General features: G+C 47.3%; 1 protein-coding gene across 1 annotated transcript in view; it reads right to left on the bottom strand.

Annotated features, from left to right (window-relative positions):
• Positions 1-18878, bottom strand: part of LOC122394401 — a 31209-nt gene extending 12331 nt beyond the window's left edge. Inside the window, exons 1-8 of the mRNA XM_043391273.1 lie at positions 18625-18878; positions 17697-17833; positions 16737-16983; positions 16026-16187; positions 15145-15242; positions 13401-13534; positions 12770-13112; positions 4578-4677 (exon numbers count right to left, since the gene is read on the bottom strand). Of these exons, the coding sequence (XP_043247208.1) occupies positions 4578-4677; positions 12770-13112; positions 13401-13534; positions 15145-15242; positions 16026-16187; positions 16737-16983; positions 17697-17833; positions 18625-18868 (1465 nt within the window). The 5' untranslated portion in view covers positions 18869-18878. The remainder of the gene's footprint in view (positions 1-4577; positions 4678-12769; positions 13113-13400; positions 13535-15144; positions 15243-16025; positions 16188-16736; positions 16984-17696; positions 17834-18624) is intronic.
• Between the last annotated feature and the right edge of the window lie 4398 nt (positions 18879-23276).

Below are 23276 nucleotides of genomic sequence, written 5' to 3' on the forward strand. Positions count from 1 at the left end.
CACCGTTTACCGCTTGTCGCTATGTTGCGTGGTTCTCGAGATCTGAGGGGGGGGCCAAAATGGCCCCCCCCCCATCAGACCGCGTTGCTCGGCAGACCCCATCTGGGCGCGGGTTAATTAACCCCCACCCCACTGGGGTCTGCGTATAACAAGCCCTACTGGGGGGCTCTTCATAGCCCCCCTCCTAACTCCGAAACTACTGGGCCGATTGTCAAAATTCAAACGGCGTCTGATAGCCCCGGAAAAACTGTCGAGCGAACCCTAATTTCATTGACCTCGAGGTCACCGATGACGTCACAGGTCAGGTCAAAGTAAAAACTATTAGCATTTTGGCTTGTTCACGTTTTGGGCTCTGGCCGCCGTCTTACAAGTCAGATCAGGCTCATTTTTGGTTCACACACTCGTGAACAGATGCTCTAGATACCCTTAGGGTACCAAACTTGTACTTTGATTTTCAGGTCAAGGTCAGGTCATCACAGGTCACGAAAATATTATACCATGCGTCGGTCACGTAACACATGTTTTATGGTCCATTTAGGCCAAAGATTTCGAATGTGATGTCGTCTGAGTCATAATAGGTCATTTTGAGTCCAATTCAGCTTAGGTCAGGTCACTTTCAGGTCAAAAAATGTCAAATTTTAAAGTTGAAATTTTAAACAAAAAAGTAGGTATCTATTATATGCAGTTTGAGCTCAGGAACACGATGGTGCTATCTATATTGGTGTACGATGTCAAATACGTACTGAAAAATTGATTTGAAAAATTAATAATTGTGAATTTTTGCAATAATGCGTATAACTTGGCCATCTTTGAAGATATTTAGCTCAAACATGCTAGAGTAAGTCATAAGCATGCGTTCTATCACATATATTCCGTTTTTTGAAAGTCAAAAACTTTTTGAAAAATGTAAAAATATATTCATTTTATAACATTTTCGAGATTTTCATAAACTTTGAAAATCCGAGATAAAAGTTTGATAACGCTGTCTATTCTGAGTCCTATCATGCAAAGAAATTGGATCTAGCTTAAAAACTGAGCTCTTGGGAGCGATTGCCGTGGTTCAATGTTTGCGTCGAAATCGGCCGAACATAACGTCACTCTGACGTCATTTCCGGCCGACCTATGGTAGCTACGAAGTTCATATTTTGACACAAGGTGTCAAATTGATGCAGCCTAAGGTACTGAAAGTTTGACGTCGATACGTCAAGCGGTTTGGAAGTTATTGCAGAAAAACGGGAGGGGGGGGCTATGAATAGCCCCCCCCCCCAGTGGGGCGCGGGTTAAGTTCAAATTCACCAAATTGCATTATGTCGCATATCATTCGATTCGGCTGATCACAAGGAACACAATGAGACCGTTTTTTAAGCTCTAGCGTCATTATGTGCCAAGTTATTGGCAAAAACGTCATTTGACCTCAGTTGACCTCATTTGACCTGACCCATGGATAAGTACACCAAGCAAAGAAGCACCAAGTGACCTGCTGTTAACCCTCGCCCTGGCAGGGCATTTTTCATAACACGGCCTGGCAGGGGGGGGGGGTCGATGCGACCCCCCCCCTCGCGATTGGCTCCTATGGCACCTAGAAACACCAAATTTGGTAGGTAGGTGGGCCCCCATGAGTTCTCGCCCCTGTGCAAATTGGGTTGCTCTCGGTCAATATTTAGGGGGGGTTTTGGGGGGTATAAATGTAAAAAATTCGCTAAAAACAGGTCAAAAGTTTTTCGCTTATAACTTTTGATTCAATTAAGATAGAGCAAAAAGAAAAGCACCAGTGAACTCAGCACGTCAAGGCGCGTCGAATGATATACATTTTAGCTTGCTTAAGTGTACTTAAAGTTTTTCTTAATTTTTAAGTAAACTTAACTTAATAAATTAAGTTCTAGTTAACCAAATTGCATCATATCGCATATCATTCGATTCGGCTGATCACCAGAAACACAATGATACCATTTTTAAGCTCTAGCGTCATTATGTGCCAAGTTATTGGCAAAAATGTCATTTGACCTCAGTTGACCTCATTTGACCTGACCCATGGATTAGTACACCAAACAAAGAAGCACCAAGTGACATGCTGCTAAGTACTGTGGTTTCAAAGCACAAAAGTGATAGAAAGAAGCGGATATCTCCATTATTTTCCGAATTTAGTATTTTCCCATAGGCTTAACATTACGACGTAATGACCTCTAACTGACCTCAGGTCAGTGACCTCAAAAAACCCGAACTATATGTTATACAACTCGGTGAACTTAGCACATCCTGAAAGTTTGAAGGAAATCAGTCTAAAACTGTGAGTTGGACAGGTGCAAAAAGAAAATTGAAATTTGACCATGACCTTGTACCGGTTTTTCTGACCTAGTGACCTGACCCAAGGTCACTCGGACTTGAAATTTTCAGGTCATATGTAAAAAGGTTGCCCCATAGGCTGTGCCAAATTTGGCGGTGCTGCGCGCCGCCGTTTTTACGCTATCTTCGAAAAACCTTAGGGGGGGGTCGCATCGACCCGCCCTCCCCTGCCAGGGCGAGGGTTAATTAAGTACTGTGGTTTCAAAGCACAAAAGTGATAGAACAAAGCGGACATCTCCAGTATTTTCCGAATTTAGTATTTTCCCATAGGCTTAACATTACGACGTAATAACCTCTAACTGACCTCAGGTCAGTGACATCAAAAACCCGAACTATATGTTATACAACTCGGTGAACTAAGCACACCCTGAAAGTTTGAAGGAAATCAGTAAAAAACTGTGAGCTGGACAGGTGGAAATAGAAAATTGAAATTTGACCATGACCTTGTACCGGTTTTTCTGACCTGGTGACCTGACCCAAGGTCACCCGGACCTGAAATTTTCAGGTCATATGTAAAAAGGTTGCCCTATAAGCTGTGACAAATTTGGCGGCGCTGCGCGCCACCGTTTTTACGCTATCTTCGAAAAACCTAGGAGGGGGTCGACCCCCCCGGAAGCGACTGCCATGGTTCAATGCTTTGCGTCGAAATCGGCCGAACATGACGTTACTCTGACGTCATTTCCGGCTGACCTATGGTGTCAACGAAGTTCATATTTTCACACAAGGTGTCAAATTAATGCAGCCGAAGGTACTGAAAGTTTGGCGTCGATACGTCAAGTGGTTTATAAGTTATTTCTGAATAACTGGAGGGGCTATGAATAGAACCCCCCTCCCCCAGTGGGACGCGGGTTAACCCGCGCCCCGCTGGGGGGGGGGGGCATAATCTGCCCCCTCCCGTTTTTCGCCAATAACTTCTAAACGCGTTACGCCAGCGACGTCAAACTTTCAGTACCTTATCATACATCAATTTGACACGTTCCCTAAAAATTTGAGCGAAATCCGTCTGAAAATTTTTTGAGAAAATGACGTTTTAGTGACGTCATGTTCGCAATTTTCGCCTAAAAAATCGCAAAATTTCAAACGCCGCTAACATCTTCATTTTTAAAGGAATCAAGACGTAACAAAAAAGGTTATACGTGATTCTACTTTGTCTATCAAATGGCTATCTCGATTTTGTGAAAATTTTGGATTTTGGCCCAAAATTTTTCAAAAAAACCGACTTTTTTGGAAAATAATTATTGAATCCAAAATTTTGAGTGTATCAAAAAAAAACGGAATATATGTCAGAGAAGTGGTCTATGTGCACCTACATACCAATTTTGAGATAAATCGGTTCAAAAACGTGGGAGTTATTCAAAATTTTATGACGTCACGACACAGAAAATTTTTGAAAAATGAATTTGTTGGAAGTTCTAGACCTCGTACGGAAACAAAAATAGCACAATTCGACTCGCCGTGAAAAACTGCATCAGAGAGACACCTTTTTAGGCCTTAACAACCAACTTCAAAATTTGACCTCACTTGACCTGACCTTGACCCGACCTCGACGTGAAATTCATCCAGAGGTGGTTCATATCACTAACTGAGTGTGCCTATTGAATTCTATGAATAAAATGACCCATAAAACATGTGTCGCACATGCCCTTTTCTATATTTTGTTTTTGGTGACCTGACCTGACCTGACCTGACCTTGACCTTGACCTTTGAATGATATTGTATGCAACGAATATTGTCTTGGTAGCCTAAGAACACGTTTTGGGCAATTAGTCTCAGTCCATTCTTCGGCAGTTACGGTGCAAGGCCGATACTGTAGAAACTTGCATTTTGTACCCTTGACCTGACCTTGACCTGACCTCTGACTTACTTAAGCAACAAAAATTGGGCTCTTAAGATTCGCCTCGTTGAGAGCTTTCGATTGCCGTTTTCCCCGTCTTTCTACGACCATCGGTTCAGAAGTTAGACAGGGGGGGCAGAATCTGCCCCCCCCCCCCCCCCCCCAGCAGGGCGCGTATGGCTGAATAGCCCAGCGGGGCGCGGGCTAAGTAACATTCGAGCTGCAGCAATAAGGGCCGTTTGATGATATGCTTGAGCGTCGAGATTAGTGAGATAGCGAGACTTTAACTGAAACGGTTGTTACACCGACCCGGTCTACAGGTCAAATCGTCTCACCTGGTCGGCCATGTCCTCTCACCTGGTCACTTACATCCTCCCACTGTTCGCTCGTATTCCCTCACCTGGCCGGTCCTGGTAGCTCCGTAAGATTTCCGCAGTATCCCTCCGGATGACCAGCACCCGAAGCACCTGGTACCCACTGAAGTCGCTATCTTCATCATTATAGTCCATTTTTTTTCAAAAGGCGCACGGCCCGAAAATCGATTTTAGAATTGTCACGTGCAAAGTGATGGTTTTTACAGAAATCAACGAACACCGGCTTGGCACGTTTCGAAAATCACTGGCCGGCTCGGTCGGCTGGTCTCTGACGTCTCTGACTTGCGATAGTTTGAAAAAAAAGTGTAGACATTCGACTCATAATGAGGAACTGTGAATCGAAAATGCTTCCACACGGAGTCTAGCCATAGGCACTAAACAAATGATTGAACTGATGACGTGGATGACCTGTTTGCAGACCTACAAAAGTAACACACGGATTGACATTTTGTTTTAGATTTATTTCTGTTGAGTACAAAAAGAAACATGAGCCAGCATATCTGCCGATCTATTACAATGCTGATCGATCGATTTCTGCACTGGGAAGAAGTCGGGTATGCGCCAACTAAATCTGGAAAGACTTATAAAAAGACGACTAAAGTTTGTAGGTAGCATGCGAGAACACAATGTAAGACAACAATACGGAACGTCACCAGCTTCAGCAAATAATAACGTTTTACATGAGCTTGCCGCTCAGAATTCCGGCCCCCGACAGATTCTGTCTTGAATGTTTAAATAGTTGCCGCTTGCTATTTCTCAAGTGATGGGCTGGCTGTGGAATCAAGTTTAATACAGGAGTGACGTTAAATTTGCATGCAAAATCAACAGAATGGCTCAAATCTATGAATTTACTAACATTCTGCAATGTGACACGATTTAAAAGCTAAATTGAACAACTTGCTCCGTTGCACTGTGCTTATCTTTCAAAAATGGCCGAGAAATTCATCTCAGCTTGCGTTATTTTCTAGCGTCTCGCACGTGCCAACTCCAAAATAATACTTCGGGCCATGAGCCTTTTGAAAAAAAATGGACTATAGTGTCTGATAACTCAGTTGTCACTGTCACCAGCGACAGTGCTAGCAGCAGCATAAGCCTCGGCTGTGCTGTAGAGAGTCGGGGCCAGCCCATAACTCTTTATCTGCGGTAGCTGATGTGGTATCTCAGCTGAAAAAGGCGTCAGCTAGTCAGGCCTCTTCAGACCTCTTCTTCGACGGCACTCTTCTTTCAACGATCACAACATCGTCTACCATCCACAGTCCGCCGTCTACCGTTCACCGTCCACCGTCCACCGCCCGCCGTCCACCCCCACCGTCCACCGTCCGCCGTCCACCGTCCACCGTTCACCGTCCACCGTCCAGCGGCCACTGGCTCTGCCGGCTGCCCCTCCTGCCACCAGCACAGACAGGCGACAGAGTCAGGTTCGACCGTGTAAGCCCGGTCCTGGAGACTGGTATGCGCTGTTCACAGGCTTTTCACGGATTTGCGGTTGACATAGAGGCGACGATCGTGCGTTTAGACAGTGTTCCATGCCACGTCGGTTTCTTTTGCTATCAGCACTCCAGGCTGTCTGGCTTAAAACGGATATCTTGGGCCAATCAAGTAACGAAGTAACAAAGCTTTTAAACCAGCGGGTAATTTTGTGCTGGCATCACAGACCACAAAAGAACTGCGGTGAACTTCTTCAACACAGCTGAGTTCTGGCTAGGATTGAATAATTTCGACAAAAACTTTAATTTGAACTCATGCCCGCCCACTATCGTTGCCGCATCTAAGTCGGGACCATGCGCCAGATCGATCAGGCTATGATTTTGCATCACTCTCAGCATTCGGTCACACGGGGTTAGTGGTTTTGAAGGTCATTTCTTCGTCTCTCATGGCATTAGTCATCGCCACAGCTTGCGATGCTAAACAGATGGTGAGTCCGCGTAACGGTTGTGTCGATAGTGTTATATATTGGCATCGAAAAAAAAAACAACATCAGCTGCAATCAGCGGCTCAAGATCTGAGAAAATAGCAGATGTTTTATTCAAAACTCATCATACCTAGCCTTCGCCCGCACAAGGGGCGAATGCAATGCACCCCTCTTATTTATATTTGAAGAACTGGCGAAGCTGTCGCACAAAGCATAGCCTGGAGTAAAATTTCTTCGTTTTTTTGTGCTTGAATCTCGTTGAGTCGTATCTCATTGCTGGCAATTGGCTTGATCTTTGAGCCTCATAACCTGAAAAGGAGCACAATGTTGTATCAAAAATAATTAAATCATAGTCTGAAGTGTAAATAGAATCGCTGGGGCGATGTGCCACATGTCTCGGCTGGCTACCTTCCTGTGATTTACACACTTGTCTCAAACGTATTGCTAATTTACCTATGCATAAAAGAAAGAAGTTCCAGGCAGCAAAGGCGTAGGATTCGTGCCAATTGTGTTGATTGTTGTTTTGCAATGGTTATTATTTCTTTCATTGTTGCTAAATATGGGATGATATTGGAGATGAATTACCAATTTGAAGGCGCTTTATTTTCAATGCCCTGGCATTCCAGAATCCACATAAGGCGTAAGATGCGTTTCTATCCATCAATAAAGTCTCCTGTCAAAAGGTCACGATGCAGAGAAGGCGACTGCAGCGTGTCGAGCACTAGAATGTAATTTACTTTGGGTAATTGTGAAAATGAGTCATATTCGATCAAATTCACTACATGGTCATTGCCGGATGGGTCTCATGTCGAATGTTCAGTCTTGTTATTATTACAATTTTTGTTGCTAACCCGCGCCGGGCCGGGGGGGGGTGTTTGAACACCCCCCTGCGCTTTTTCGCATATATCTCAAAAACAGCAGCGACACCTGTTCGTGCATCTTTTCCGCACATGTTGTGAAAATTTCAGACCCAGGTCGCCTTAGGTCAGGTCACCAGGTCACGCCAAGTGACCTCACCTCAGAAAAAATAAGAATGCTCGTCATAGCTACACCAATTGATCGATTGCCTTGAAACGTCCAGCGATTGATTAGAGCAACATTATCTATAAAATGTTTATCTCGGAATTTTGATATCGGTGACCTAAGGTCAGGTCAATTTTTGCGGCCTCTCCATTTTAACCCGCGCACCGACGGGGAGGGGCGGATATCCGCCCCCCCCCTTAGGTTTTTCGCGAATAGCGGGAAAACCGCGGCGCGTAGCGCCGCGAAATTTGGTATGACTATTCCCTCATCAATTTTACACATGGTGTGCACGCTTGAACCTCCTACCTTTCAAGGTCAGGTCACCAGGTCACTTTGAATGACCCAACCTCAAGTCACTTTTTTGCAACTTTGTCACCGTGCCAGAGCTACAGTAGATGTCGGAGGCCTTTGAAAGTCGCAGGATGTTATTATGTCATTAGTAGCTACAATTTGTATATCTCGGAATTTTGATATCGGTGACCTAAGGTCAGGTCAATTTCGCGACCTCCCCATTATAAGTCAATGGGGGAAAAATCAACTCCCTGTTTTTACCACTAAAACGGGTCGGAATGGCCCCATATACCATACATGACTTCATATACGATCAACCTTCACTACCTTGAGGTCTGTTTTGCTGTTGGGCAGCTGTGAGGTCATGTGACGTCATCAAAGGTCACCAAAGGTTTTTGGCCAATAACTCCGTACAGGAACAAGATACAGACGCGTGGATGGTCTCATTGTGTTCAGCTCGTCAAGACGCATCGAATGATATACATGATGACCTCGAGGTCACGTGACCTGAGGTCAACCTTTGACCTTGACCTTTCGAGGTCAACATATATATCATTCGATGCGGATTGACGAGAGGATCACGATGCTGCCCTTAGTTTGTTCCTATCTTGACTAATTCGAAAGTTATTCGAGAAAAACTCTCCATTTCCAGCGCCGCCAATTTGACTTTTTCGACCCCTGTGACGTCATCTTTGACCTGACCTGAAAATGACCTTTGTAAAAATTGTAGATCTTGACCGTGCGTATCCGATGCCGTTTACCGCTTGTCGCTATCTTGCTTCGTTCTCGAGATCTCAGGGGGGGGGCGGTCATCCGCCCCCCCCCCCCCGTCGGTGCGAAGTTGGCGCAGACCCCCGTCGGTGCGCGGGTTAACCCGCGCCCCGTAGGGGTGGGGGGCCGAAACGGCCCCCCTGTCCTTTTCGGTCGATATCTCCTAAACGGCTGAAGATATCGCCACCAAACTTTCAGGACCCCTCCGGGCATCAATTTTGCACATTGTGACCAAAAATTTTTCCAGAGGCTATGATAGGTTGGCCACAAATGACGTCAGAGTGACGTCATGTTCTGTCATTTTCGACCGAAAAAAGACCTTCGCGAGAAGACCTGTCAGGACTACAGCTTTGAAGATACAGAAAAAATGATCAATACATAAAAGGTGTAGAATTGACAGGGCTACAAAACTGCTATCTCGGATTTTTGAAATTTTTGAGTTTTGATCCCCAAAAATCAAAAAAGCATTTTTTTATATATTAGCCAAAAAATCCAAAAAGTTTTTTGAGTTTCGAAAAAACCGGAATATATGTGATAGTACCTACCGTCTTCTATCTACATACCGAATTTCAGATCGATACCTCGTTTTTTGGCCAAGTTATAGCGAAAAAACTGTTCAAAAATGATGACGTCAAATTTTCAAACTCAATTTTTGGCAATTCTAGAACTCGTAGAGCAAAACAAAGACCACCATTAGACTCCCCGTGACGAGCTGCATCGAATCGATACCCATTTTATGCAAAAATATCAACTTTGAAATTTGACCTAATTTGACCTGACCTTGACCTGACCTTCACCAAAACGTGACCTAGGCTGGCCCCAAAGGCTGCCCAACCCACATAATCGCATTTGTCATGTAAAATGGACCATAAAACATGTATCACACGACACATTCATATTGTGACCCCCGGTGACCTGACCTCGCTGTGACCTGACCTGGTATCAGTGACCTCAGATAGCAAAGTATGTGTTTGACGAACAATGTACCATCGATGGTTTTCAATAAATTACCAATTTACTCGATTTCACAGGACATTTCTTGAATTGCCTGTGAACGGTGAAAATCTGACCTTTGACCTGACCTGTGACGTCATTGGTTTGACCTAGGTCAATGAAATTTGGTCACAAGGTAGTTCCCGGGTGGGGCTATCGAACGCCGTTTGAATTTTGAAAATCGGCCGGTAACTTTCCGAGATCTTAGGGGGGGGCCGAAACGGCCCCCCCCCCCCCCTACGGGTGGTAGGGTCTGCCGGTAGCCCTACGGGGCGCGGGTTAAGTCAATGGGAGAAAATTGGAAAGTGTCTGTTTTGCACGAACGCTATTCTAGACACTCTCAAACATCGAGATGTAGGTAAAATTGGCACACTGAACCGGAAAATGGCAACTGTGACCCCTCGTTATGTCCCCGATGTCATCTCAGGTCACGAACAGACTCTACCAGTTTTTCGCTAATAACTTCTGATAGAGGCGTGCTAGAGCGCTGAACACGCCTTAGGTGTGTTCGGCTCGACGTCGCGGATCGACTGATATTCAACATGACCTTTTCCGGTGAGGTCATAACCTTGACCTGAGGTCAAATTTTCCAATTGACCTTTCAAAGTCAAATTATAATTCATTCGACGCGTCTTGACGAGAGAAACACGATGCTGGCAAAAGTAATGTCATGGCTCTTTTGAGTCAAAAGCTATTGCCGAAAAAACGCTTTTCGTAAAAACGGCTATTTTTGGAGTTTTTGCCCTCTGGAGGCTAAACGGTTGACCGGAGGTCAAATCTGAGAGCATTCTTCAGAAAGGTCAGTAAAAGGGCTATCGACTGCGCTTTTCCGCGGCGCTCTAGCTCTATCGATTCCCGAGATAGCCGTCGGCAGTTTCCAAAATGTTGAAATAGTCAACATTTTACCTTTGGTGACCTCTGGTGACCTGATCTTTGACCTGACCCAAAAAATGACCGAGTGTTTTGGTCCTTATTTTAGACGTTCTTTCGATTGCCGCTTACCGCGTGTCGCTACGTGGCCCAGGAGCCGAGTTAGAAGGGGGTGTTCAGACACCCCCCGGCCCAGCGCGGAATCTCAGAGCACCGCCCCGGCGCGGGTTTACTCGTAGGCATGCGTTGTTGCCTTTCCGTAAAAGCTATGACATGCACCCCTGAACCATTCAAGACAGACATGTTCAGTATTTGTTGCTTGTATATTTACCACCCTCGTGTTCAGACATGTAGACAAAAATCAGCGTAAAACTATGCATATAATAGCTCTGTCACAGAGGTGACCGTTTACGGTGCACGCTGTATAAAATGCATATTTTACAAACACCAGTAAGTATGAAAATAGGTACAACAGTCTTCTAAAAACATTCATTCTTATGAAAATCGATCTTACGCTTCAATGGTAGATCACATAGGGTAAGTGGCTCCTATCACGCACACGTCCTAAACACGCACACCAATGACTCTTTTTAATATAGCTGCCCAAGCAGATGTGTAGAAAGCATAAATCGACCGAAAACGATTTCTGGCAACATTTGTGCCGCGGCGGCCAGTTGTTTCAGCGCTCTCGCATCAAAAGGTAAGTAATGATGGCATGTTTTGTAAAGGAAGTGCTGATTTTTAACGCTGAAAAAGTGCCTGATATAATAATGCGTGGTTCGGTGTGCATTAATTTTTCACGGAACCATTAATATACCAGATAGATTATCAGGCATCAATTTGTGGCCAATACGTCCTTGTTTTCTTTGATCATACGTGTTTTACCTGAAATGCGTCGAGGAAGACAGGAAAGGGCTGAATGTGAAGCGTGCGTGTTTAGGGCAGCTGGTTCTTTAATGACGCACAGGTGCCATGCTGCATTAATGCACATACATCAGATGGATTTTTTAACGTTTCTCTTTAGAGGGAACGGTTTAAATCGCATTACTGTGATACGTTAACATTTGACAGGGTTCTGGAAGATTGATGATCCCCTGCGTTTTGACAAAAAGCCAAGGGATTAAAACCAGGCCCGGGGGCTCGGACGGTGACTCCAGGGCGGTGTTTCACGGCCGCTAGCAGCGCGCTGTCTGCACACGTGTCAAATTGGGTTTCCACGGAGACCAACAAACTCGTATATCCAACACAGCTGCAAACTGTGACATCAGCTCGCGAAATGCGCTGGCAGTGTGCTGCCATCGGCCGTGAAACACCGCCCTGGCCCGGGGCTCGACCACCGAGATCGGACCAGGGGACTCGGCTGGAAAGCCCAGGGTCTCGGGTGGTGAGATCGGGCCCGGAGCCTCAGGTGTGAGACCGGGGCCGGGGTCCCGGACTGTCGGGCGATGAGACTTTAGGCCCGGGGTCTCTGGCGGTAAGACCGGGCCCGGGGTCTCAGGCGGTGGGACTAGGCCCAGGGTCTCGAGCGGTAGGACCGGACCCAGGGTCTCGGCCGGAGAGACCGAGTCTGGGGCACTTTCAAATAAAGCGATTTGTCCATACTTATTTCGATGATTTTGATCCCCATCCTGTCATCTCTTCCTGTGCGCATTTGAAGCATGTGCATGTGCGTAATAACAACACTGATGCTCTATAAGCGCACACCGAGAGTTGGTCGACGTTTGGCCTTATATATCATAAATGATAGAAAACCGCTGAAAAGCAAATGCCGGGCTAAACAAAGAAATGTTTAGGACAACCACTGGTACCAACCTTGTCAACATGATAGGCGTCAGTAGGCCACACGAGTAGTTTTCCTGTTAGGTGTGCGTGATAGGGGCCACTTACCCTAACACGCAACAATTCCCCAACTGTTCCCAAGGGCAAATAAACATAACAGACAACAAAGCACAACAAATGGACGGCATATGAGCGCATACCATCATGAGCAGCCGTCCAGACAATTCATGCTTTCGCCCGCAGGCTGTGATATAATAACTATATCGACCCGATGTTGGATGAAATCAGCTCAAGTAAAAAAATAAAAACCTACCGTACAAAAAAAAAATCGCGAGTGACGAAAAATAGAGGAATTCCGTTAAAATAGCGAATTTATCGCTAATCTCAGCATTATCAGTAAACTTTCACTTTCTTTCATCTTATTTATATTCCGTTTAGCTTCTTAGTTCTTACCTCTAACATCAACCAGGTAAGCTCAGAACAGTATTTACAATATCGTTTTGCTTGAACATTGTTTTGGCCGACCATATCGCGCCCTGCCCGGTTCTGGGGAGCTCTCGCTGTGGCCCTGTGCTAGGCTTTGTCGTCCAGTTCAGCACTCGTGGTGATCATGGTATCGACGGCGGCCACAATCTCGGTGCACGTGTCCTCTATCTGGCTAGCGGACAGCAGGAAGCCCTGTCGGCCCTTGTCGCGCAGCTCGAACGTGAACGAGTACTTGATGCCGGCCTTGGACTTGGCCCAGTCGTCCGAGCCGCCGGCCGCCTCGTACAGCAGCTGCGAGGCCTGGCCCACCCGGTAGGCTTTGCCGGAGGTGCGGCGGATAGCCTTCTCCCCGGCTTTGGCCACGCGGAGAAGCTCCTTGTAGTCGGCCGGACGCTCCTTGCTGAACGCGTACGGAACGAACAGCATCTGCGAGTAGCTGGAACACGGGCACAAAGGGGAGTGTCCGTCAGGATTGAGCGCAAGACGTGCGGCTGTAACTTGTGCATCACCAGGACTGGTATCTTATCACGTTCTCTCAGTCACCTTAGCGTCTTTATCCAGTTAAAGGCCATGTCAGCGATATTATTCATTCATGAAGCAGTGCAGCTGCATGTGGCGCGGGTCCGATAGCTGAAAGGTCGCTCGCTGGTTTCATGAGCGAGCAAAATTCATGAAACCCTCAAAGCATCCAGTATAACACACGTAAAGCTGTACAGACACTCACCTGTGGAAGGAGATGTACATCTTCATGGCGTGCACGCGTCCCAGCAGGAAGTCACGCAGAGCGCGGGTCTCCGGCTCAGAGAACGGCCGTGAGCCGGCGTAAATGTCGCTGCACGGGTCCATCGAGCTGCCCGTCTGGAACGAAGGCCATGGGAGGGCGCGTTATCCCACTGCCCCTCCAGCAAACAGTCCAGCAATCAGCATGGGCAGCATTTAGCGGTATCAGACGCCCAATGTCTCGCATATTATTGCTGCCATATCAATCTTTCCGCATAAACCATATTTCGGTCCATAAAATAATCGGAGGAGGGTCACTACAACCGTAGTTAACCCACGCCCCACTGGGGTCTGTGTATAACACGCCCTACTGGGGGGGGGGGGGGCTATTCATAGCCCCCCTCCTAACTCCGAAACTACTGGGCCGATCGTCAAAATTCAAACGGCGTCTGATAGCCCCGGAAAAAAACTGTCGAGGAAAACCTAATTTCATTGACCTCGAGGTCACCGATGACGTCACAGGTCAGGTCAAAGTAAAAATTATTAGCACTTTGGCTTGTTCACATTTTGGGCTCTGGCCGCCGTCTTACAAGTCAGATCAGGCTCATTTTTGGTTTCCACACTCGTGAACAGATGCTCTAGATACCTTGAGGGTACCAAACTTGTACTTTGATTTTCAGGTCAGGGTCAGGTCATCACAGGTCACGAAAATATTATATCATGCGTCGGTCACGTGACACATGTTTTATGGTCCATTTAGGCCATAGATTTCGAATTTGATGTCGTCTGTGTCATTCAAGGTCATTTTGAGTCGAAATTAGCTTAGGTCAGGTCACTTTCAGGTCAAAAAAGGTCAAATTTTGAAGTTGAAATTTTTCAACAAAAAAGGTATCTATTGGATGCAGTTTGAGCTCAGAAACACGATGGTGCCATTTATATTGGTGTACGATGCCAAATACGAACTTAAAAATTGATTTGAAAAATTAATAATTGTGAATTTTTTGCAATAATGCCTATAACTTGGCCATTTTTGAAGATATTTAGCTAAAACTTGCTAGAGTTAGTCATAATCATGCGTTCTGTCACATATATTCCGGTTTTTTCGAAAAGTCAAAAAATTTTGGAAAAAAATATAAAAATATAAATTTTGAATATTATTATATAAAATTTTCGAAATTTTCAAAATTTTGAAAATCCGAGATAGCAGTTTGATAGCGCGGTCAATTCTGAGTTCTTTCATGCAAAGAAATTGGATCTAGCTTAAAAACTGAGCTATTGGGAGCGATAGCCGTGGTTCAATGTTTTGCGTCGAAATCGGACGAACATGACGTCACTCTGACGTCATTTTCGGCCGACCTATGGTAGCTACGAAGTTCAAATTTTGACACAAGGTGTCAAATTGATGCAGCCGAAGGTACTGAAACTTTGGCGTCGATTCGTCAAGCGGTTTGGAAGTTATTGCAGAAAAACGGGAGGGGGGGCTATCAATAGCCCCCCCCCCCCAGTGGGGCGCGGGTTAAGGAAAACAAGTCAGCACCCAGGGCCTCAAAGGTTTATCCAAAAGTTTCTTACCAGAAGAGTTTCGTTCTCCATTTGCCATCGGCTCGTGGTCAAAATTCAGTCAGCAAAAATACTTCGTATTTCAGGTGATTTGTCTAAATTGGGTCTAACTTCCAGAACTTCAGAATACCATGACGCCTGAATTAGTTTATCTGCAGCTAAGCGTCCCGGCTGTGGAGAGGACTTACTTCGCCCCAGTGGGCGTCGAAGTTTCGGTTAGGGTCGGCTCCAATACAGCTACTGCCCGGGTTACGAGACCGCGTCTTTCTCCAGAAGCGACGGCGCCCTGAAAAAAAGAATGGTTAGTGATAAAAGTAGGTAAAAGCGCTTATATGCCACAAAAAACGTATTGAATGGAATTCAAATTAAATGAGACAAAATTCAGAAATTGGAGACCAGCATAACTTCGCTATCATATTTTCTTTTTATTTATTCGAACTCTCACTTACAGACTGGTGTTTGATTCATCCGTGATTGAATCGATTTGATTGAATCAAACAAAATTTGCTGAATCAAAAAGGTTTGATTCACCGTCAGGATTGTTTGATTCACAAGCCATGATTGAATCAAACGCATTGGGAATCAGGGTTGATTGAATCAAAAAAATTAATGATTCATGAACTTAAAAAAATTGAAGTGAACGAACATAGTTCATTATCAACAAATATTAACACTACTGCCATTACATGACAACAAAAAGAACACAGCAAATACAATACTATCCCTGATATTTTGTATATTTTATTTTTTAATTGAATCAAAAAAGAATCATTCAAAAAAAAAAATTGGCTGAATCAAACGTGAATCATTCCTATATTGTTTTTTGATTCTCTGAATCAAAAGGAAGCGATTCACCAAATTTTTGAAGGAATCAAACGGTGATTGAATCAAACAAAAATCAAATGAATCAATGATTGAATCGATCCAAAAAAGGTGAATCAAAAACCAGTCTGCTCACTTATTGGTGGTTTTTACTTTGTATCAAAATTGATTGCTCTTTACAGAAAACATTTCATTTTTCATGGTTTGTGTTTTAGCCAACTGGTGAACAATTGTGTCTGATACGCACTGCCGCCGCTGCGAGTGTACTCGTAGCCATCCGGGTTGAGGATGGGCAGCATGTAGATGGTGTGCTTCCTCAACAGGTCCTGGTGGTTGACGGAGCGCTGGGAGTACTCCCGAATCAGACAGGAGACGACGGCCGGCGACACCCACTCGCGAGCGTGGATACCTGGAGGACGGAGACAGACAGGCAAGGGGTGAGAGAAGGGAGGGAGAGAGAGAGAGAGAGAGAGAGAGAGAGAGAGAGAGAGAGGGAGAGGGAGAGGGAGAGAGAGAGAGAGAGAGAGAGAGAGAGAGAGAGAGAGAGAGAGAGACAGAGACAGAGACAGAGACAGAGAGAGAGAGAGAGACAGAGACAGAGACAGAGACAGAGACAGAGACAGAGACAGAGACAGAGACAGAGACAGAGACAGAGACAGAGACAGAGACAGAGACAGAGACAGAGAGAGAGAGAGAGAGAGAAAGAGAGAGAGAGAGAGAGAGAGAGAGAGAGAGAGAGAGAGAGAGAGAGAGAGTCGTGCACAGTGATTGATGACTGGCTGCAGTCATTCTACTGAATGATGGCAAGCGTGTTGCCTTTTCTTTCATCTTGGGAAACGCTATACATTCCACCCAAAGATTATACCATTATCCTTTGACGATGCTTCAATATGAGCTCCGCTCTCTCGAATGATAACAGCGCTGAACTTCCTGTTGATCTATCGCACGGCTCACCCACCTCCGTCAATCCAGACCTCGCGCTTTCCCAGGCCGCACTTGACGCCCCTGAGGTCTCTGCCCTCGGTACTGGTGCCGATGCTGAACGTCTCGCAGAGTCCCTTGTAGTTCTGCTCGATAAAGTCCATGTACTGGTGGTGGTCGTCCGCCGAGTGGTAGGCCGTCCAGGTCAGCGGGTGACCGCTGCGACCCACCAGCAGCTCCCGCTCCGTGTCAGACATGACGGGGCTCTCCTCCTCCACGGCCGCCTGTAGGAGGCCAGAGGTCAGAGGTCAGTGGTCAGAGGTCAGTGGTCAGTGGTCAGTGGTCAGCGGTCAGCGGTCAGAGGTTAGTGATCAGCGGTCTGTGGTCAGTGGTTAGTGGTCAGTGGTTAGTGGTCAGTGGTTTTCGGTCAGTGGTCTTTGGTCAGTGTCAGCGGTCAGTGGCTGGTCAGTTGCCAAGTGGTCAGAGGTCAGCGGTCAGCTGACCTCTGACCTCAGTCAGTAAGTGTTTGTCTGTCAATGGTCTGTGGTGGGTAGATGGCGGTCAGCGGTCAGCATCGTCTAAAAGTCGGATTACAAGCCAGCGGTCGATTGCACTCACCGCACTGTGCGGTGCGGTAAGTGCAATGTTCGGTGTGAGTGCTTAGAGATCAGCAATCAGCGGCTAATGCCAGGCTTCGAAAAACAACAAACGAACGCGCTTCTGACAAGACCGCCCAAACCGGTTCAGAGACCAGTATGGAAATGCAAGAAAGCTCTGTCAAATCAATCGGTGATCAGTGTCGGAGGATGATGGAAACTTGGCACTGCTGCTATTTCAGACGTGCAAAAACAGGATCGATGGTGCAGTGATGGATGGCTTTGACAGCCGATTGGTATGCAGAGACTGTGAGGTGGCTCGGAATGTCGCCTGCAGCTCTGTTTGCTTTCACGCACGAGGGGCACCAGCTCTGAGCTCGCTCACAGCTCGGCCCGCTCACCTGCACGTCCTCAATGTTGACGGTGTAGGAGGCCCCGGAGCGTGTCAGCTCCTGCTTCAGCCGGCGGCCCACATCGGGGGCCACCAGGACGTCTACGGTGGGGTTCAGGCCGCTCGCCGGCGTCCAAAAGTCCACATCTGACAGAGAGAGAGCCGATACGTCACATACGATATTCGATGCCGCCGATGTCACCCCATAAAAGCTTCTGCAGGGTAGGGGAAATGGGGAAAGGTTACATGATCTGCGAGCAGAGTGGCACAGCGCTCAAGGGCTGCTCGAGATAGGATGCGGTTGATATGTTTTGAAATAACTACCTATGTCTAATTCGGTGATTGTTAACCTTATTTACGGTTATTATTGGCCTATTTCATTAGGACTGTTTCAATAGTTCGTAGCAAATAGGAATTTAATTTACGGGTTTTCAAACAGATCCATAGTTCGCCTTGTGCTTTGAGGCATGTGGTAAGATGTGGTTGCACATTTTCCCCGATATCATTCGATATCGAATAATCTCTTAAATTTTGCGAAAATGCAAGAGGCGTCAATCTTCAATCATACCTGAGTACATCAATTCTCGGAGAAGCAGTATAAATACATGTAAACATAAGAAATTGAATTATCGTATACATTTTCCAATTCAAAACGAACAATAAGTACAAATGATGGCACGGCATACACCTAACGTCGCAAACGCCAAACGTACCATCATTTAATCAGACTGTTATCGTATAATCGTAATGATGACCGCTCATAACTCTGCTACGAACTGTATGGAGCGCACGCAGTTTGACATGGGACTACGATGACTACGATAGAACATGGTCATCGTGTAATATGGTCATTGTATGTAGTCCCATACCAAAGCAACCACGAATCCTTCCACCGTATTCCTTCCAAACTCCGCCATCGTGCCCGCACCGCCACTCACCTGGGTTGCCCTCGAAGCTGCGCAGCAGATCCAGGGTGCCGTTGTTGGCCACGAACACCTTGAGCACCTGGTGACCCTGGTAGTCCTCACCGCCGACACCCTGCCCGGCCGGCCGGCCAGCGTCGGCCGGCAGACTCTGCACGTGCACACGCGCCGCGCTGGGGCTGGCTGTCAGCGCCAGCACCAGCGCCAGCGCCAGCGCCGGGACCAGCGGCGGCGAGCGGAGCGGCCGGGAGCGGGCCATGCTGACGGGACGGCGGAGCGGCCGGCAGTGCGAGCGGCGCCGGCCGCCCGACCTGCCGCCCCCAGTGGGTCGACCGGTCGGTCGGCCGGACGCACGGCTCAGCGCGCGGGCACGGCGGCGTTTCACCGGCCCGGGCTGCTGACCCGGGAGTGTCACCCTCTCCAGCGGCGGTCGGGTGAGATCGACAGCGGCACCGACAGCCGCTCCGATCGAATTGAGATTGTGAGTCAGGAAAGCTACCAAGTGACTTCAAAAATGTCTGCAGAGTCGAATGATGTGCAACATGACCCCCTTCAACAAACATCGTGAGCACTAGCAGGGCTCACAGCAGATCACAGCAATACTGTGATCTCTTGACCTGGCCTTCATCTGCAGGTAGCACGACCTTCCTGAAAATCGACGTGCCTGGACGTGACGAACACGAATATTCCAAAGTTTTGGCTCTGAAATCATTTTTAACAATGCTGTTCGCCTAAACCCTCGCCGGATCTATTGGTTTTCTACATACGCGCCGGCCGAGAGGGGGGGGGGGGGCGGATACGACCCCCCTATCGCCGTTTCGCCCCTGGTGGAGCTAGCGCTTCGCAGGAAAAACGAGCGTGTGCGCCGTTACGAGACGCAAGATTGGTACCCGATTTTTAGGTCCTATGTCAACCGGTGACCTCTGAGGTCAGGTCAAGTGCCCCAAGGTACACTTCCGTTTTTGGTGAATAACTTCGCAAAAAAACGGCCACAGAGCTGTGATTTGGGCAGCATCGTGTTTACCTCGCTCAGGCGCGTCGAATGGTATACTTTTTGTTTGGTCGAGGTCAACTTAGGGTGTTGACCTCGGGTCACGGTCAGGCCAGCGCCCCCAGGTCACCAAACTGGTCGAAGGAGGTCATGTTGCATATCATTCGATTCGCCAGGTCTTCCTGGGTCCATTGGTGGCTTTTCCGACTCGCTAGTTCAATTTCTTCGTGAGTTAGTGACGACAAACTAATATGACCCTAATGACGGCATAAATGACGTCACGGAAGGTCAACATTGCAAAAGTGACGCATTGAACCTTGCAAGGAGTGCATGAAATCACGATTCTGTGTGCTTGAGATAGTTCGAGATCATTCCCGGAGCCAGGATAGCAGTTTTCATTTTTCCCCGTTGACTTTTCATGGTGAGGTCATGAAAATGACCTGACCGCATATGACCTTTAGGAAAAATCCGAGATATACAAGTTGCGCGACTCCTAATGGATACTAGTTCCTGCAAGTTTCATTTACCTGTGAAAGCTCTCCTGGCAGTGAGGGCGTTGCGGAGTTGCAACATCTGAAGACCGTGCAGAGGTTTACTTATGACGTCATAGGTCAATGACTTGACCTGACCCGAAAATGCGGTTGGTGTCAAAAGATCTGGCTTGAATCAAAGGTCAGGTATGCCAAGTTTCAGCTATCTATCGTTAGCGCGTTCGGATCTATCGCGAAAAATCCTATGGGGGGGGGGGGGGGGCGGCACCCGCCCTCCCCTTGGCCGGCGAGGGTTAAACCGGACACCTATCTTGAGATACCTATTCGAATTGACCTCAGAGCTCAACGGTTTGAAGCTTTTGCAATTGGGTCCAGTCGCAGCGTCCAGCTAAATTAGGGGCAAAACGGCGAAGATCGAGCTCAACCAATCAAGCGTAACTATGCATGTAGAAAACCGATGGATTCGTTAAGAGTCAAAGTTAGGGTCATGACGTTGCTGAAAGGCTGTTTATCATTCACCATAACAGGGCTGGTCACCGACTAATAGCCCAATCAGTTTTTATAAATAGCTTTTGCTACAGGCAACAGATCATAAAACATTTAAATGCATCCCTAAAAAGAGCAGAAACACGTTTTCCGCCTATAAGCCAGTTCAGCCCCCGTGTGCTTTGCTCGTCTGCCACCGAGTATAGCAAAGTAACCCGATCAGCAATACTGTGATCTCTTGACAAGACTCTAACCTTGCGTCAGTATTTTGAGATACAGCTTTACTGTCATTGCTGAGTATTGGTGCTGTTCTTATACCGCTGAAATGCGTATAGGTACTGTTTATAGAATAAGTTCTGACAGTACTGTCGGTACTGTCGGCGCTATAATGTCGGACTGTTGTTACTGCCAGTAGGTACTCCTGCACAACTGTTCATGCTGTTGGTTCTGTTCTGTTGGCAGATGTTGGCAATGCTAGCTAAGAGAAATGCTGATACCCTTAGCACTGCACGTAGGTATATGTTTCGGTGCTCTCAGTACCACTGTGACTGCTACTTTTATACCAGCGCCTATTTGAAACGGGTACTGACCACAGAAAGTCACGTTGATCCGCCGCCTCTCAGCGTAGAACCGGTCACGTGATCAGTCCCCAGATGTTGTCAGCAGCTCTCTCGGACAACACGGTCCGACGCCACCCGTCCGGCCGCCCGCGGATCGGCTATAGGTCAACGCACCACCATCCGCATTCTGACCTCAGGGGCTCAGCTTAGCTTCCTGACGCGGCGGCCAGGGGCGGGGAAACTGGAAACGCACCCTGTCCGGCCGGCCGGGTCTCTGGGGGTGGGGGGAGGGGGAGGTGGACTGGCTGCGGGCTGTGGCTGAGGGGCCGACAACACTCAGCTGTCAGAGGTTATAGAGGTCACATCACAGCGGACCATAGGTCACAGAAGCCAACACACTAAACATACACAGAGACCGTCGGTCAGCTGAGAATGGAATAGCGGAGGCTATTATTGGGTGAGGTAAGCTCATCGGGTTTGCCGTATGCACTTCACAGCACGCTATAATCTTCTAACGAACGATCTGTTCACCTTTAACTGTCGCTCTAATATGCATTGTGCACTATTTATGACCCATCATGCAATCAGTCTACAGACAGGGCGTGGTCCACGGCCCGCCTGCAGCGGCCAGCAGATCGTGAGTGGGAGGTCCCTACTGCATGGCGGTAAAGTGCACTTATTAGCAGCGGCGGCCGCCGCCTCCGGTCGGGCGCTCCATCACCACGTGCAAGCTGACCTAGCCGGGCGGATCGGGCCTCCGGGGGCGCCGGACTGCCAAACCTGGCACTAATGCTGCGCAGAGCGGGGCCATGGAAGCGATAACCGGGTGTCCAGCTGGTGGATATTTTAAAATGGACAGGCCATGACATGAGATATTATTTGTTGGTTAAGTACGTACGTAAGCTTCGTCGTCATGGAAAATACGCTCGATTTTTCGACAAGTGCTAGCGTGATCTTAGGGTCCGAATGGCTGGGGAGGACTCCGATCGAACCGATCATCTGCTATAGGTCGCTAGTGGCGTTAAAACATCAATACCTACATTCCTACCGACAAGGGTTAATCCGTTGGGGTGGGTGCCGAAACGGCCCCTCTCCTTTTCAGCCGCGGTCTCCAAAAGTATAGCAGATATAGTCACAAAACTTTCAGGACCCGTATGGGCATCAATTTCACACCTTGTGACCAAAATGCTTTTTCAGAGCCCTTGATAAGTTCGCCACAAATGACGTCAGAACGACGTCATGTTCTGCCGTTTTCGACCCAAAAAAAAGTTTTGCAGGAAGGCGTCGCCAGAAATTTTCGGTTGGGGGGGCAAAATCAACTTTTGTGTCAAAACTTGCCTTTCCCCAGTCTTAACCCGCGCCCCGTAGGGCTACCGGCGGACCCTACCACCCGTAGGGGGGGGGGGGGGCGTATCGGCCCCCCCCCCCTAAGATCTCGGAAAGTTACCGGCCGATTTTCAAAATTCAAACGGCGTTCGATAGCCCCACCCGGGAACTACCTTGTGACCAAATCTCATTGACCTAGGTCAAACCGATGACGTCACAGGTCAGGTCAAAGGTCAGATTTTCACCGTTCACAGGCAATTCAACAAATGTGCTGTGAAAGCGAGTAAATTGGTAATTTATTGAAAACCATCGATGGTACATTGTTCGTCAAACACATACTTTGCTATCTGAGGTCACTGATACCAGGTCAGGTCACAGTGAGGTCAGGTCACCGGGGGTCACAATATGAATGTGTCGTGTGATACATGTTTTATGGTCCATTTTACATGACAAATGCGATTATGTGGGTTAGGCAGCCTTTGGGGCCAGCCTAGGTCACGTTTTTGTGAAGGTCAGGTCAAGGTCAGGTCAAATTAGGTCAAATTTCAAAGTTGATATTTTTGCATATAATGGGTATCGATTCGATGCAACTCGTCACGGGGAGTCTAATGGTGGTCTTCGTTTTGCTCTACGAGTTCTAGAATTGCCAAAAATTGAGCTTGAAAATTTGACGTCATCATTTTTGAACAGTTTTTTTCGCTATAACTTGGCCAAAAAACGAGGTATCGATCTGAAATTTGGTATGTAGATAGAAGACGGTAGGCACTATCACATATATTCCGGTTTTTTCGAAACTCAAAAAACTTTTTGGAT

Source organism: Amphibalanus amphitrite, unplaced genomic scaffold, assembly GCF_019059575.1.
Source record: "Amphibalanus amphitrite isolate SeventyFive unplaced genomic scaffold, NRLGWU_Aamphi_draft 000589F_arrow, whole genome shotgun sequence".
Taxonomy (NCBI): domain Eukaryota; kingdom Metazoa; phylum Arthropoda; class Thecostraca; order Balanomorpha; family Balanidae; genus Amphibalanus; species Amphibalanus amphitrite.